The following is a 14,441-nucleotide window of genomic DNA, read 5'->3' on the forward strand; positions in this document are numbered from 1 at the left end:
CTGCAGCACAGATCATCACTCCCGTCTGTATCACCTGTACCCTGGCTTGCATATAGCAGGTATTCGATACAAATCCACTGAATTAAAAAACAAATGATGGCTCAAAAGTCATTTATTGACATAGTATGTGCGTAAGGGTATGATGTGGGGGAAATGCAAGCATCTGGAGTCAGATCAATATATTAATCTTTGGTAATTATAACTAATGTTTCCAAGATCATCGATTGCTTCCCTCAACTTTTCTAACTTTGAGAGCCCTCCTGGAGCATCCATTTTGTGCCAGAAGCCTTTGACTTCCCAGTTTTTGACTCTTCTAGTGGAAGGCATGTTGTTTCCAAAACAATTTGAAACATAGATGCACTTGGTTGCCTTCACAGCATCAATAATCACATTCTTGGTGATAAAGAGCCCTGTAGTCTCACATTCCACTGACACAGGAAAAAATAGACCTTAAGGAAACCAATTGATTGATTTTTCTGTCCATTAAAAAAATTAAATCCTAACTTATCTGAAATTGGGTTTTCTGGTATCAGCATTGCCTTAGGTAAATGAATAGAATAAAATCTAAAATTACGTTATTCATTCAAGAAGTCCTCAATAGTTGGATAAGTCCTAAAGGAAATTTTATAAAAAAAAAATAAGCACAACCCATTTCTTCGCCTGAAGTAACATAAATTAGATCAGAGACATAATTAAATCACACATTGCACAAAGGAGTGCATCCCAATGCTGAAGAATCCAGAGAAGGTGCATACAATCCCTGAAAAAAACATGTCCTGCCCCCAATGTGAAAATATAAAGCCAGTTCCCTACAGACTCCACACTGCCTAGGGCCCTTGTCATATGCCAGAGAATTTTCTAGAACGGTGTGCTACATATTCTCGGTATTTGATATGTGGAAGGCTATTAGAGGTTTCAGTATCAGGGAGATATACTCTTAGCCTTTTCTACCCATCTCTCCTCTAGATAACTCAGGTCCTGGTGTACCTGGTAATTTCTTAGAAATCAGCACAGCACTAAATACTAGATAGTAGTTATCAGTGCTGAGTGTTCTACTGGCTCCACCCTGCCTGCCCTTTCCTTATTTCTTTTAGAATTTAATAATGTCCACTCAGAGGATATATTCAAATATTTTAAATAAAACGAAGACTCACATGAAGAAATGTCATACTTATTGTAGTCACCTAAACAAGTGCTGCTCTCTATATCTTCTTGCAAAGACTGTCACTGTAAACAGAACCAGAGTTTCTGATGATATGGGCACTAACATCTAGTATTTTCCAAGTCTCAATTCAATCAAGCTTGATTTTCGTTTCCCACTAGAAATACCAAATACTACATAAAAGAATGGTTGAGATACAATTGAGGCTCAAATTGAAAATGATGAAGTATACACTTAGATTATAAGTAGATACTAGAACCCTTCCTGCTACAGTGTTTAGACTTTTTCATATTGTTGCTGGGGGAAAAGTACCTGGGCCACTGAGTAGGAAATTTACAAAAAGAAATCCAGAGCCACATCCTTCTGACTTAACCCCATGGGACCAAAGCCAGAGAAGGAGCTTCCCACTCTACAGAAGGGCACATGTTGCTGCCAGAAAGATACCAAACATTTGCACTTTTCTTTAAAACAAGAAATTAATTTCTCCTACAGAGTGGAAATAACCTATGATGAGGAATCTGAATGCCAGCTAAGCTTGAGGGAAGAAAGTTTCACAGGACTCAGCACTTCTAACATCAGCCTCTCATTTGTCTCTTAGCTGTCCAGGTAGCAGCAAAACCCTTTCCTCCCCGCATGGTTCTACAGGAACCAGAAGGGTCTTACAGACAACTGTGATGACTCTGCCCTGCTTTCAAAAACTTATCACCTAAAAAGCTACTATTGGTGCTCCAACTCTCCCTAATTCAACGACCTTTATCAAGTTTTGTGTTTACACTTAACTGCTCAAAATAATCTGAAAGTAAGAAATTACTTCCCAGCCGCACTGTTTCATTCTTCAAGCAAGACTCACAACTTTGCTGTCAAAAGTAAAGGTCTCTATTCTGCACTGAGACAACACAAATAGCTCTGTAAGTTAATAATGTTCTGTTTACTAAATATCATTTCTGAAGGTGCTTTTAATCTTTTTAAAATTCACATAAACTCAAATGCAATTGAAGAAGAACGACCGGAGAACATCCTTTCTGTGGCATTACACCCCAGTGTGGGTACCACATAATTGGGAAGCAGGCAAATTTCTAACAAGTTCTGAAACTGCTTTTGTTTGGGAGAAGAGGGATGAACAGGGAAATAAGCATAGGAAAATATATAACAAATAAATTCATTTTCTTAAACGTGAAAAATTCATTTGGTAAAAATGCAATATTTTGGTTTGGAAACTCCAAAGAGAATTGTTTTATAGGAATACAAAGTCACATATCAAAATGATAATCTACCAAGAAGGAAAGTTATTAAGTTAATATTCCAACTATCAGAGCCACTAATGTGGATTTCTAAATAAAGCCTATAAAGAGACATTTGGTTTATATTCAAGTTCCACTCAGTCTCCACTTCCTCTGATTTTTTTTTGTCACTCATGGGAAACTCTGATTTATGTTAAGTAAAAAAGCATAAGCATTGGATCTATTCACTAAATATTTCCACATACTAACCAGAAACACATTTGGATAAACATCTTTATATGCTCCACAAATTAGTTGCCCTTCGTATATTATTTGAAAGCTTAAATCAACAAGTCAGCAAATTGTTTTAAATTGCTTATCAAGATTAGAACATGGGATTAAATGATCTTGAAATAGAGTTCACTTATTAAAATGACTATAGTATAGAGAAATTTTACTTTGTATTATAATTCATCTCATAAATATTTGCATAATATACCATATCAGTAAAATGTGTCAGTACCTTTCATGTTTCCTTGTAAATTCTTTTTTCTATCCTACATCTGAAAATAGGCACATTATATACAATATCATTTTGATTAATTCTTAATGTACCGCAAAATTTATATGCCTAATTAGACTTTCCCTATGACATGAAACAATCCTTACATTTTTATAATCTATGTAAAATATTGAGTAAGAAAATGTTCATGTACTGCTAGAAAAGATATCATACAGATAATGCTATAGTTCAGGGTTGTGTGTGTATGTGTGTAGGTAGGTGTGAATGTGTGTGCATATGAGTTTAGAAGCCAAAGGTTAATGTCAAGCATCTTTCTCAGCTGGTCTCTACTTCATTTATGGAGAAAGCTTCTTTCAATCGACCTAGAGATAATTGATTCTGCTATCCTTGCAGCACCAAGTCCCAGCTTTGACCAGGGTCACTGTAGGTATGCTCTTCTTTGAGGGTTGAGTCCGTCAAGCCTCACAATAGATTCATAGTGTGCTATCTAAAACTTATCCTATACATTCTAGAGTAATGATTTCAAAGTTGAGTCTTAGGGAGACTATGGTTATGTTTCCTTCATGAAGAAGAGTTTTGTGAGGCAGTAGTATCAGAAAGCGGACAAAGTTGGTGGAAAGAATGAAGCCCAGCCACTGTGCAGGTTGAAAAAGAATGTCCATATGCTTCGTTTTGTTGTTGTTGTTTTTATTGAGCTATTTCTCCATTCCTCTCTCTTCCTCCCCTTTCCCTTTCTACCCTCCTCCATGATCCGCTGCTTCCAATTTACTCAGGAGATCTTGTCTTTTTCTACTTCCCATGTAGATTAGATCCATGTATGTCTCTCTTATGGTGCTCTTTGTTGTCTAGGTTCTCTGGGGTTGTGAACTGTAGACTGGTTTCTCTTTGCTTTATGTCTAAAAGCCCCTTATGAGTGAGTACATATTATATTTGTCTTTCAGGGTCTGGGTTTTTTCTAAGACCTTTATCATGAAGGAGTGTTATATTTTGTCGAAGGCTTCTGTATGACAAGCTGATATGCATTTTCTCTGGCCAAAGCTACAGGGAGCCACGGATAAGAGGGATGTTAAACATTGTTTCTCCCTTAGTGCAAAAACTCTTTTTGATAGCAGTAACGTGTTAATACCCCTTTCCACGTTTTTACATTTTATAGGCTCATGATGTGTTAATCATAAAAGAAATAACAGCATAGAATATACTTTAGAGCCCTCAAATTCTGTATTTTACCATCATTATTTCCAAGTTTTTCCTTAAACATGCATCAATAGGACACAAATCTGTGATGCTTTACTTTTCTCGTCCTTTTTCTGATACGTTTGTTTTCTCTAAATGAAGTTTTAAAAATGTAAATATTAAAATGTTTATAATAAATAAATGTATATCATCTTATTTGCATATTTTTAATCTTAATATAAATGTTATGATACTATACCTATAACCCATGAACTTACTTTAAAATTAAACATTGTCTTATTTATGCTGCTGTATATAACCCTAGTTCACCCATTTTCACTGTTTTCTGTTTTATGTGTTACTCTCCTGTGATAATGACTTCTGATTTTTACAAACAGTGGTGCTACAAATATTCGCATACAAGTCTCTTTAAATACTGTGAAAGGATTTTCCAGGATGTGCTTGCTTGAATTTCTAGTTCTTGACGTGGTACTTAAAGTTCAAAGTTTAAAAACCCATCAAGTTTAAAAAGTTTTCTAAAGACTTAAAATTACCTTGATTTTACCTACATTTTCAGTAAATATATAACTTATGGAAGATGGAAGAAGACAAACACTGTTGAACCAGTATCGCCACTGCTTTCTCAGCTCCCGGTGAGCAGAATCAAGCATTCCAGCAAATCAAAGGTTTCACTTTAGTAGTTCTGGTTCCTTGTATCTGGTATCACTGTTGATTCTTCAGCCCCCACTAACAAGAACCACAGAATCTTGGTTCAAATAACAAATGGACTTGACAGAGTCTATAAACTTTCCTCTAAAATTTCACAAGCCAGGTCCCTATCATCTCCTATAGAGCAGCTCACCAAGCATTGATTTTTTTTTTTCACAGAGTTCCAAAGTTCTTCAACAACCCTCCCCAAAACAACACGGTCATGTCTGTCACAGAAATACCCCACAATCCTGGTACCAACTTGTCTCCGCTAAGGTTTCTATTGCTTTGATGAAGCACCATGACCAAAAAAGCAAGTTAGAAAGGAAAGGGTTTATTTGCATTACACTGCCATATTGTGTTCATCATTGGAGGAAGCCAGAACAGTAGCTCAAACAAAGCAGGAACCTGGAGGCAGGAGCTGATTCAGAGGCCATAGAGGCATACTGCTGTTTACTTGTTTGCTCATCCTGGTATACCAGCCAGCCTGCTTTCTTATAGACCCCAGGACCAGATGACTAGAAGTGGTCCCACCAATAATGGTTCTCCCCCATCAATCACTAATTAAGAAAATGCCCAAGGCCTGCCTATATATAGCCCAAGCTTATTGAGGTATTTTTCTCAGTTGAGGCTCCCTCCTTTCCAGTGACTCCAGCTTGTGTTGACATAATACAAACTAGTCAGCACAGCTCCAAACCCAGACTTCAGTATCTTGGTTAAAGGATTCAGAGCACAATCACAGGAACTTCTGTGGTTGCTTAGTTGCCAGATTTAGAAACAAGACCCATCTATAAGGTCGCATGCATGTCAGCTATCAACTTTTCACTGCCACCAACACTAGATGTGGTGGGCACACGAGAAAATATGCAAATAAATGCAAGACATTCTTGTAGGAGACCAGATAGATGCACGTGGGAGGCACTAAGGAGATAAGCCTCGAGCTCCAGATGTAAACAGGACAGTTTCTGCATTAGGCAACCTACAGTGGGAGAGTCTGGCTCTGGTCCTCACTGTAATGAAACTAAACTTGCTTGAAGCCTCATAAAAAGCACCAGTGAATGTGAGAGCATGGACTGTGCACAGCTCACAACATCATACACTGAGAAAAGACTAGCCATCACATCAGGATCCAACAAGGGAGGACTCGTAAGTGAACTGCTCCGAGCCAGGCACTTTTTGGTCCTTTCATTTTCTATGATCACAAGGTAGACACAGATGTCTCCATTTTTCAGAACACAGAACAAAATTTGGAAGTTAAAGGAGCTGATAGCACATTGTCAATGATTGGATTTGGATTCAAGTTCAAGTTCTGGACAATCATACTTTGATCTTATTAAAGATATGGGCAAGTTCACACTACATTATAAATGAATATGAACAAACATAGAAGATAATAAAGTGTATATGCACAACAGGGCCAGCACTGTCACCTCTAGACACAGTCAGGATTTCATGTCATATTATTGTCCTGGTGATGTTTTATTTTTTGAATATTTACCTTTGAAGCTAAATATTATTTTTATAGCCAGGAAACTCTATTTGTAGAGATTACATGGAGTTTATACGTCTTGTGGGATGGGATACCACCAGCTACTTTTTATTCAGACCAGATATAGTCAGAAATGGGTGTGTAATCAATGCTTTTAGGGCTAAAAATACAGTCACACTTCAGCCTGAGGATGAATGTCCTGTTTTAAGAACTTCTCAGAAAACAAAGCACTGAGTGTTTTGTAATAGTTTCCTTCAAATTAAGCACAAAAAAAGTACTTGAAATGTAAGGCTCAAAAGTAGAACAATGTAACAAGCTAGATATTTATAAATCCATAGATAATTTGCTCCATAACTAAAAGCCCTATTAGCTTTAAAGTCATTTGGACCATAGCCCGATAGCCTGACAGCCAGACAGATGGTTGGTGAAAGCGGCAATGAAAAGGAAGGGGACTATTAGTGGACAATGAGGTCAACATCTTGCCATGAAGGTAAGACTAGAAACTATTTAACTTATGTCTATGTGAACAATAAAATATGAACTATTATTTGATTGTTTTTCAAGGATTAAAAATAAACTAGACATCTTTCTTTTTTTTAATTTATTTATTTATTAAAGATTTCTGTCTCTTCCCCACCACCAGCTCCCAATTCCCTCCCCCTCCCCCAATTAAGTCCCCCCCCAGCCCGAAAAGCAATCAGGGTTCCCTGTCCTGTGGGAAGTCCAAGGAACCCCCACCTCCATCCAGGTCTAGTAAGTTGAGCATCCAAACTGCCTAGGCTCCCACAAAGCCAGTGCGTGCAGTAGGATCAGAAACCCATTGCCATTGTTCTTGAGTTCTCAGTAGTCCTCATTGTCCGCTATGTTCAGAGAGTCCGGTTCCATCCCAGGCTTTTCCAGACCCAGGCCAGCTGGCCTTGGTGAGTTCCCAATAGAACATCCCCATTGTCTCAGTGTGTGGGTGCACCCCTCGCGGTCCTGAGTTCCTTGCTCGTGCTCTCTCTCCTTCTGCTCCTGATTTGGACCTTGAGATTTCAGTCCTGTGCTCCAATGTGGGTCTCTGTCTCTGTCTCCTTTCATTGCTTGCTGAAGGTTAATATTCAGGAGGATGCCTATATGTTTTTCTTTGGGTTCTCCTTATTTAGCTTCTCTAGGATCACTAATTATAGGCTCAATGTCCTTGGTTTATGGCTAGAAACCAAATATGAGTGAGTACATCCCATGCTCCTCTTTTTGGGTCTGGCTTACCTCACTCAGGATAGTGTTTTCTATTTCCATCCATTTGCATGCAAAGTTCAAGAAGTCCTTGTTTTTTATTGCTGAGTAGTACTCTAATATGTATATATTCCATACTTTCTTCATCCATTCTTCCATTGAAGGGCATCTAGGTTGTTTCCAGGTTCTGGCTGTCACAAACAATGCTGCTATGAACATCGTAGAGCATATACTTTTGTTGTATGATAAGGCCTCTCCAAATCAAGACAACTTTAAGATACCATCTTAAACCTGTCAGAATGGCTAAAATAAAAAACACCAATGATAGCCTTTGTTGGAGAGGTTGTGGAGAAAGGGGTACACTCATCTATTGCTGGTGGGAATGCAAACTTGTGCAACCACTTTGGAAAGCAGTGTGGCGGTTTCTCGGGAAATTCGGGATCAACTTACCCCTGGACCCAAACATAAACTAGACATCTTTCTAAAAAACAAAATTCTCGGATAATCAGAATCATTAATAATAAACAACAAAGAAACTTACTCAAGATAATCAAAGAATTTTTATAACAACCTTGTGAAATATATCTCTATATATATCTAGAAAACCTAACTAACATGACTATAAGTTTGATTTTATAAATGACTATCTATTAATCTGCAATTTTTAATTATGCATTACATTTTTAAATGAGCTATCTAAACATAATACCTTAAACAAGAAGAGAACTGCATATAACAAAATCGACCTTAAATTTGCATCAATATACCAAGATCAACAGCAATGCAAAGTATTCATATCTATATCATATCCCCCTTATTTTTTTATAAATTGACTGTGACCATTAAACATTTATAAGCAACCCTTTTAAGTGAAAATAAACATTTATAAACAATCACTTTGGGATTTGTGCAGTTTTCTCCAAACTGCTTCTTGCCGGTTTGGGGTGAAGTATATATTATTATGGTTTGTGGAGATATCTGAGCGCATCTTGTTCCATCAAACCACATTAGCCTGAAAGAAATCCACAGGTTCTCATCTTGTGTGGAAACAAAAGCAGAACCTCTTTTCCAAAGCAGCATATCCTTAGACCCAAATTTTGAAGACAAGATACCTTTATGATGATTTAACTTAGCAGCCCCCAGGACCAAATGTCTCTCTGAAGTCAAGAAATTAAAGGAAAACACAATAATATTCATAATCCAGACTCTGTGTATTTTTCATCTTTATGTAGCTTATCTTTCTTTATTCCTTTACTCTATGATGTCTGTACTCTTTTATATTACTTTTACTGTCTCTTTAAAGACTATGTTCTATTTTTTAAAACCATTTAATTTTTTTATAATTGTATATATTCTTTTTCCTCTCTCTCTCCCAAACCTGTGTACATTTTTAAATACACTGTGACTCATTCAGAATTTATTTTTGTCCGAATCTCTCTTTTTTGTGTATCTGTAATCATTTTCTGACTAGGAGTGCTTCCTCAAATGCTAAGCAGCATGGTTAGGACTAAGGCTGCTTTGTCTTTTGGCCCTGCCCAGTCAAACATGGCAGAGGTATGTTCACCACCAGCTCTGTGAGCCATGCTCACTGCCTTGGTTCCAGGGACACAGTGAATCTACGTTACCATTAAGCAGCTAGTAGCACACTGCTAACAAAACCCATTTAATTGTTTCATAACAGGACCAGCACAAACCAGGAACTGGCTCTTAAAGGAACTGTGCAGTTTTTGATGCTAATGCTGAGTCAGAAATTTAAGGAATCATGCCTCTGCTTGCCTCTAGCAAACAAAGCCTACCTGAGAAAATTTTGCTACCAAGAAGCCATGCTTAACTCTCATTCTTTTGTGCCTAGAATTCCTTCTCAAGATCTCTCAGGTTTTATGTGGATGTACTTGGCCCATGTTGTGGAACCATTCTGTAAACAGAGACTGTTTTCCTTTTGTTTCCTGGTCTCTCAGACCCGAATAATCACACAAAAACTATATACATACAACCCTGTTTGACCAATAGCTTAGGTGTATCTCTAGCTAGCTTTTATATTGTAAATGAGCTCATTTTTATTAATCTATGTATCGCCACAAGGCTGTGCTTACTGGGCAAGGTGTTGGTATCTGTCTCCTTTGGCAGCTACATCACGTCTCTCTGATTCTGCCTATTCTCTCTATACATCTCTTCCAGCCTGGCTATCTTCTGCCCTGCTACAGGCTAAAACAGCTTCTTTATTAACCAACGGTAATAAAACAACATAGCATACAGAGGGGAATCCCTCATCATCACTTCATTTTTTTTTTCACTAACTCAAACTTAAAACACTTGATAATTTTTGATTCTCTCAACTTCACCTCTTATATCAGGAAGATAATAATTATTATTTTAACTCTTTTGCCCCTCCATTTCTGGGCTAAATCCAAACCATTGCCCCTTCAAATCTGAACCCTCTCAGGTTTTTCTCTTTTCCCACACATTTGTCATAAAGAAGCTTTCTGGGACATCGAATGCACTGGGAGCAGATTAAACATTACTTCTGGCTGGAGCAGTGAGGATGTTTCTAGAAAGGATTAGTATTTGAACTTGTGGGCTGGATAAAGAAGATGTCTTTACAATTTGGACTAGCATCATGAATCAACTGAGGGCCTGAATAGACAAATGGGCAAAAGAATGTTGAATCACACTGATTGACTGAGATGAGACATCAATCTTTCTTACTTTCAACATTCCTGGTTCCCAGGCAATTCAATATAGAATCCAAAATAGAATCTATACAATCAGCTCTCTAGCTCTCTCAGGTCTCAGACAAAAGCACCAGCTTTCCTAGGTCAGAGGACAACTCTGTAATTTTATTTTCCCCTGCCATCTTGTGGTATCAAGGAATGGAACTAAGGTCCTCAGGATGTTCCCAGGGTCCTCTACCTATTGAGCTTTTTCGCTTGTCATGAATACAATTTCTTGTTTTTGATGTAATCAAATTTAGTGGTGATTTTGGTTTATTGGTTTGACTTTCTGAGCCATGCTAGTATGACAATATGAAGGTGCAAAGAATATGGAAAGCTACTTTATGTTCCTGCAAAAGGAATGCAGAAAGTTCAGCATATAATCCAGCCATTGTTTTCCAGACTTTCTGACCCAAGCATCTTAACTTTCCAGGAAGAGCAAATGGTAGTATCCTATTCTCACAGAAACAATTAGGGCCGGGCAATGGTGGTGCACGCCTTTAATCCCAGCACTTGGGAGGCAGAGGCAGGCGGATCTCTGTGAGTTCAAGACCAGCCTGGTCTACAGAGCTAGTTCCAGGACAGGCTCCAAAGCCACAGAGAAACCCTGTCTCGAAAAACCAAAATAAAAAAAAAAGAAAAGAAACAATTAGGGATAAAAGGGTACAACTGAAAGATATGAGCAGAAATAGACTAGATGAGATGAAGAAAGAAAGCCCTTATGAAGGTATGGTCACAGTATAGGAGTTTGTCTTAGATGCTGTTATCTGAATGTGGCCTAACACCTACCCAAAGACAATGTGAGTAAATCTACACAACAACTAGTAAAACTTGAAAACTCTGACATTTTGCATTTAGATCCACCAGCTGATTTCATACCTCCAAATGCAAAGTACCCAAGGATACACTATCTCCACAGCACTGCCACTCAGTGTGACTAGATATCAGAGATCATTCTCCCCCAATCAACTGAGATCATGCTATTTCTATTATGAGACCGAGAAGGATGAAAAGGTCAGGTGCAAATAATTAATAATCTGATAGTAGGATCTTATTAGTAAGCTAGCTATTGCCTGAGCAACAAACAGGAAGTGCTGGATGTAGAACGCCTCTGTGGTGGCGCACGCCTTTAATCCCAGCACTCGGGAGGCAGAGGCAGGTGGATCTCTGGGAGTTCGAGGCCAGCCTGGTCTACAAGAGCTAGTTCCAGGACAGGAACCAAAAGCTACGGAGAAACCCTGTCTCGAAAATCAAAAAAAAAAAAAAAAAGAAGAAGATTCTTTCAAACAAACTCTTGGAGAGTGGGACTAGAGGATTAAATATGGCTCCTCCTAGTTATGAGGTTGGGGGAGGGAATAATTAAATGCTCAATAATTAAATTGTGTTCTACAATCCAAATGTTCTAGAATTAAATTGAACAATTCTGTGAATATGCTAAAAATCATTATGCTATGTTTCTAATGGGTAGATATTATAGTACATGAATCTTTTTCATTAATGATTTTTAAATAAATTGTGTGTCTGCTGGGTCTTAGTATAAGAGCAAGTCAAAAGAATACAAAATTCTTTATCTGCCATAGGAAATTAATCCATGAATACATTCAAGTTTTACAGGTAGGTGACTGCTAACCGGCTATATATTCCATATCTAGCCATTATATTGCTGGATAAAGGTGAAGCCAGGGTGCTGATAATAATTCATCTGAAAAGTTACCTAGTATGGTTTCTTTCTGAAGAGAAATAGAAAAAAGGAAGAAGGAAGTGGGTTGAGAACTCACTAAGAAAATCAAATGGGAAATGACTGTATTTCCTCACAGTAGAAATCACATATATTGTCAGTCATGTCGGTGGATATGGGTTGTACAAAACGACAGGAGAGTAGAACCACAGATGTGTGGCACTGTTAGAAGGGTACTTGCTTAGCAAACATGAAGCCTTAGCATCCCAGAAACCAGGTGTGGGGACACACCTCTAACCTCAACACTCAGGAGAAGGAAAATAAGGATCACAAGTTCAGTCACCCTTGACTACATAATGAATTCAGGACTAAACTAGTTTGCATGAAATCCATGTATCAAAACAAGGTAAAGAAGGGGAAAGAGGGAGAGGGAGAAACAGAGATTAGATTAAAGTGCACAGCCAATTGAAAAAGCCAAGAGTACCTCCTGAGGGAGTTCCAACGCTGCTGCCAAGACCCAAAATCGCCATCTTGTGAATTCTAGGCAGGAGCATCATTGCAGATTCTTCTCCCCTCTCCCAGTGGGGTATTTTGACTGGCTCCAGGTGGACATTCTCCAGACCGTCTTGCTGTAGGTTTTGGTACATGATTTGGATAGCTTTCTCTAGGTTCTTAGAGCCACTCAGTCTGGGTCCGACAGTATCAACTAGAAGTGCCAAACGCTCATAGGACCGGTTCTGGTATTTACCATAAACAGCAAGGTTGATAATTGCTTTAGCAACATCTTCATAGCTGGCTACTTCTTTTTGTATTTCTTGAAATGTTCTCTGAGAAATGCCATTCTTGTATATAGCTTTTCCAGAACTTGGGGATAAAAGGTGAATGACGCCAAACATGAAGAAAAGGAACTTCATTGTTCCCAGTTGTTTATTTTTTTTCTGTGAGAAATGAATAAGAAAAAGAAGCATACTTTAGCTCACAATCCACAGCCTGCTTTTCACGCAGCATCCTTCTTCCTTTCCAAACATCATCAAACCTTCCCAATCATATTCAAGCAATACAGTTCCTAGGGAGAGAGCCATCGAAGAACAATGATTGACCTTATTAACTGGGCAGTGTGTAGTAAGCCTATAGAGCCACTCCTTACCTAGGGATCTTGCTACTGAACGAGGGCCAGAGGGAGACAGAGAAGAGGGGGGAGAAGGAGGAAGGAAGAAGCATGGTGAAAGGGTACCAGCTGCACCTCCCTATTAACAGAGCACTGTTCAACTGTGCCCATCTTTCCTCTGCCCAAATGAGCTCTTTTTTCTTTGTCTACACAACTTGACCTCTGAGGTTATCTCAGATGTCATTCTTTCTCAGCATTTTTCCTAATCCCATTTCCACTAAAAAATACCTGATTCTTTTCAAAAATATTTATTTAGCTATATTCTAGGAACTGTGATATGCTTTTAGAAGCATAGAACTGAAACAAATGCAGAAACAAAGCATGGGATTTGCTAGTCTTTAGCTCTGTGATACCCATCACTGAAACAATAATAATAAAAACAACGAATAAATTTTGTCATGATGGCTTATGTATCAGACACTGTCCTAAGTATAATGCTCTTGTTATCACATTTGATCCCCATAGGGGCCTCACTTTAGGAGGCAGACACTTATGACCTTTATTTTTATAAAAAAGGAACTTATGCATCAGGACAGAGAGATTAAGAAACTGGGAATACATAGTTTTTCCAGTTCTAAGCTCTATGCTAAACACTGCTACTCACTCAGCACTGCAGGGAGTTCAGACCCATAAAGTGACATGGAGACTGAGAATAAGTGTAGCGAGTGCTGCTCAGTTAAGTGCTTGTAGACCATAGTCCATGGGTTCATTTTAATTTAACATTAAAAAAATTTAAAGTGGGGGGAGGGGGAGAAGGGTGGGAGGAGGGGGAGAAGGGTGGGAGGAGGGGGAGGGAAATGGGAGGCTGGGAGGAGGTGGAAACTTTTTTTTTTCTCATTTTCTCAATAAAAAAAAATTTAAAGTTAACTCTGCAGTCATTCCAGGCATTTTTCAAGGACTTAGTAGGCACATGTGACTAGTGGCTTCCATACCACACAGCTCAAACAGAATTATTATCATTGCAGAAAGTTTGGACGATATTGTGTCAGACACTTTTTAAACTGCATACATTGTGGCTTGACTGCCCCTTCTAAAGGACATATCATTGTTTAATTGGCATCAGTAGAGTTGCTGAGTGATGAGACTTTTAAGTGTAGGTCTTGAAGTCCTAATGAACTTATTTCTTCACAAGGGTAGGTGTTTTAGAACCTTCTCTTGGTTTTTCTTTCATAGCCTCTCATGTCCTTCTGCCACACAATCTTGCCTCATGTGGTTACACAATAAGAAAAACCCTCTATCAGATTTTCCAGGATACAAATCAATGAGCCTATAAATTTCTGTTTATTACTAGTTACATTAGTAATTGTGTCACAAAACACAAAATAGACAGACAAGATTTTTCAGTTCTCACAAAAGTGTTTTTTTAATTTCCTTTCCTTTATTAATTCATTGTT

The 14,441-nt window shown here is 38.2% G+C and overlaps 1 protein-coding gene across 4 annotated transcripts in view; it reads right to left on the minus strand.

The window, feature by feature from the left end:
• Window positions 1-14,441, minus strand: part of Cpq (carboxypeptidase Q) — a 361,963-nt gene that overhangs the window by 279,171 nt on the left and 68,351 nt on the right. For all 4 annotated transcript variants that reach the window (XM_075961232.1, XM_075961233.1, XM_075961234.1 and 1 more), the window contains one exon: window positions 12,364-12,817. In XM_075961232.1, the coding sequence (XP_075817347.1) occupies window positions 12,364-12,817 (454 nt within the window). The remainder of the gene's footprint in view (window positions 1-12,363; window positions 12,818-14,441) is intronic.

This window comes from Microtus pennsylvanicus, chromosome 2 (assembly GCF_037038515.1).
Source record: "Microtus pennsylvanicus isolate mMicPen1 chromosome 2, mMicPen1.hap1, whole genome shotgun sequence".
In the NCBI taxonomy this organism is placed as follows: Eukaryota; Metazoa; Chordata; class Mammalia; order Rodentia; family Cricetidae; genus Microtus; species Microtus pennsylvanicus.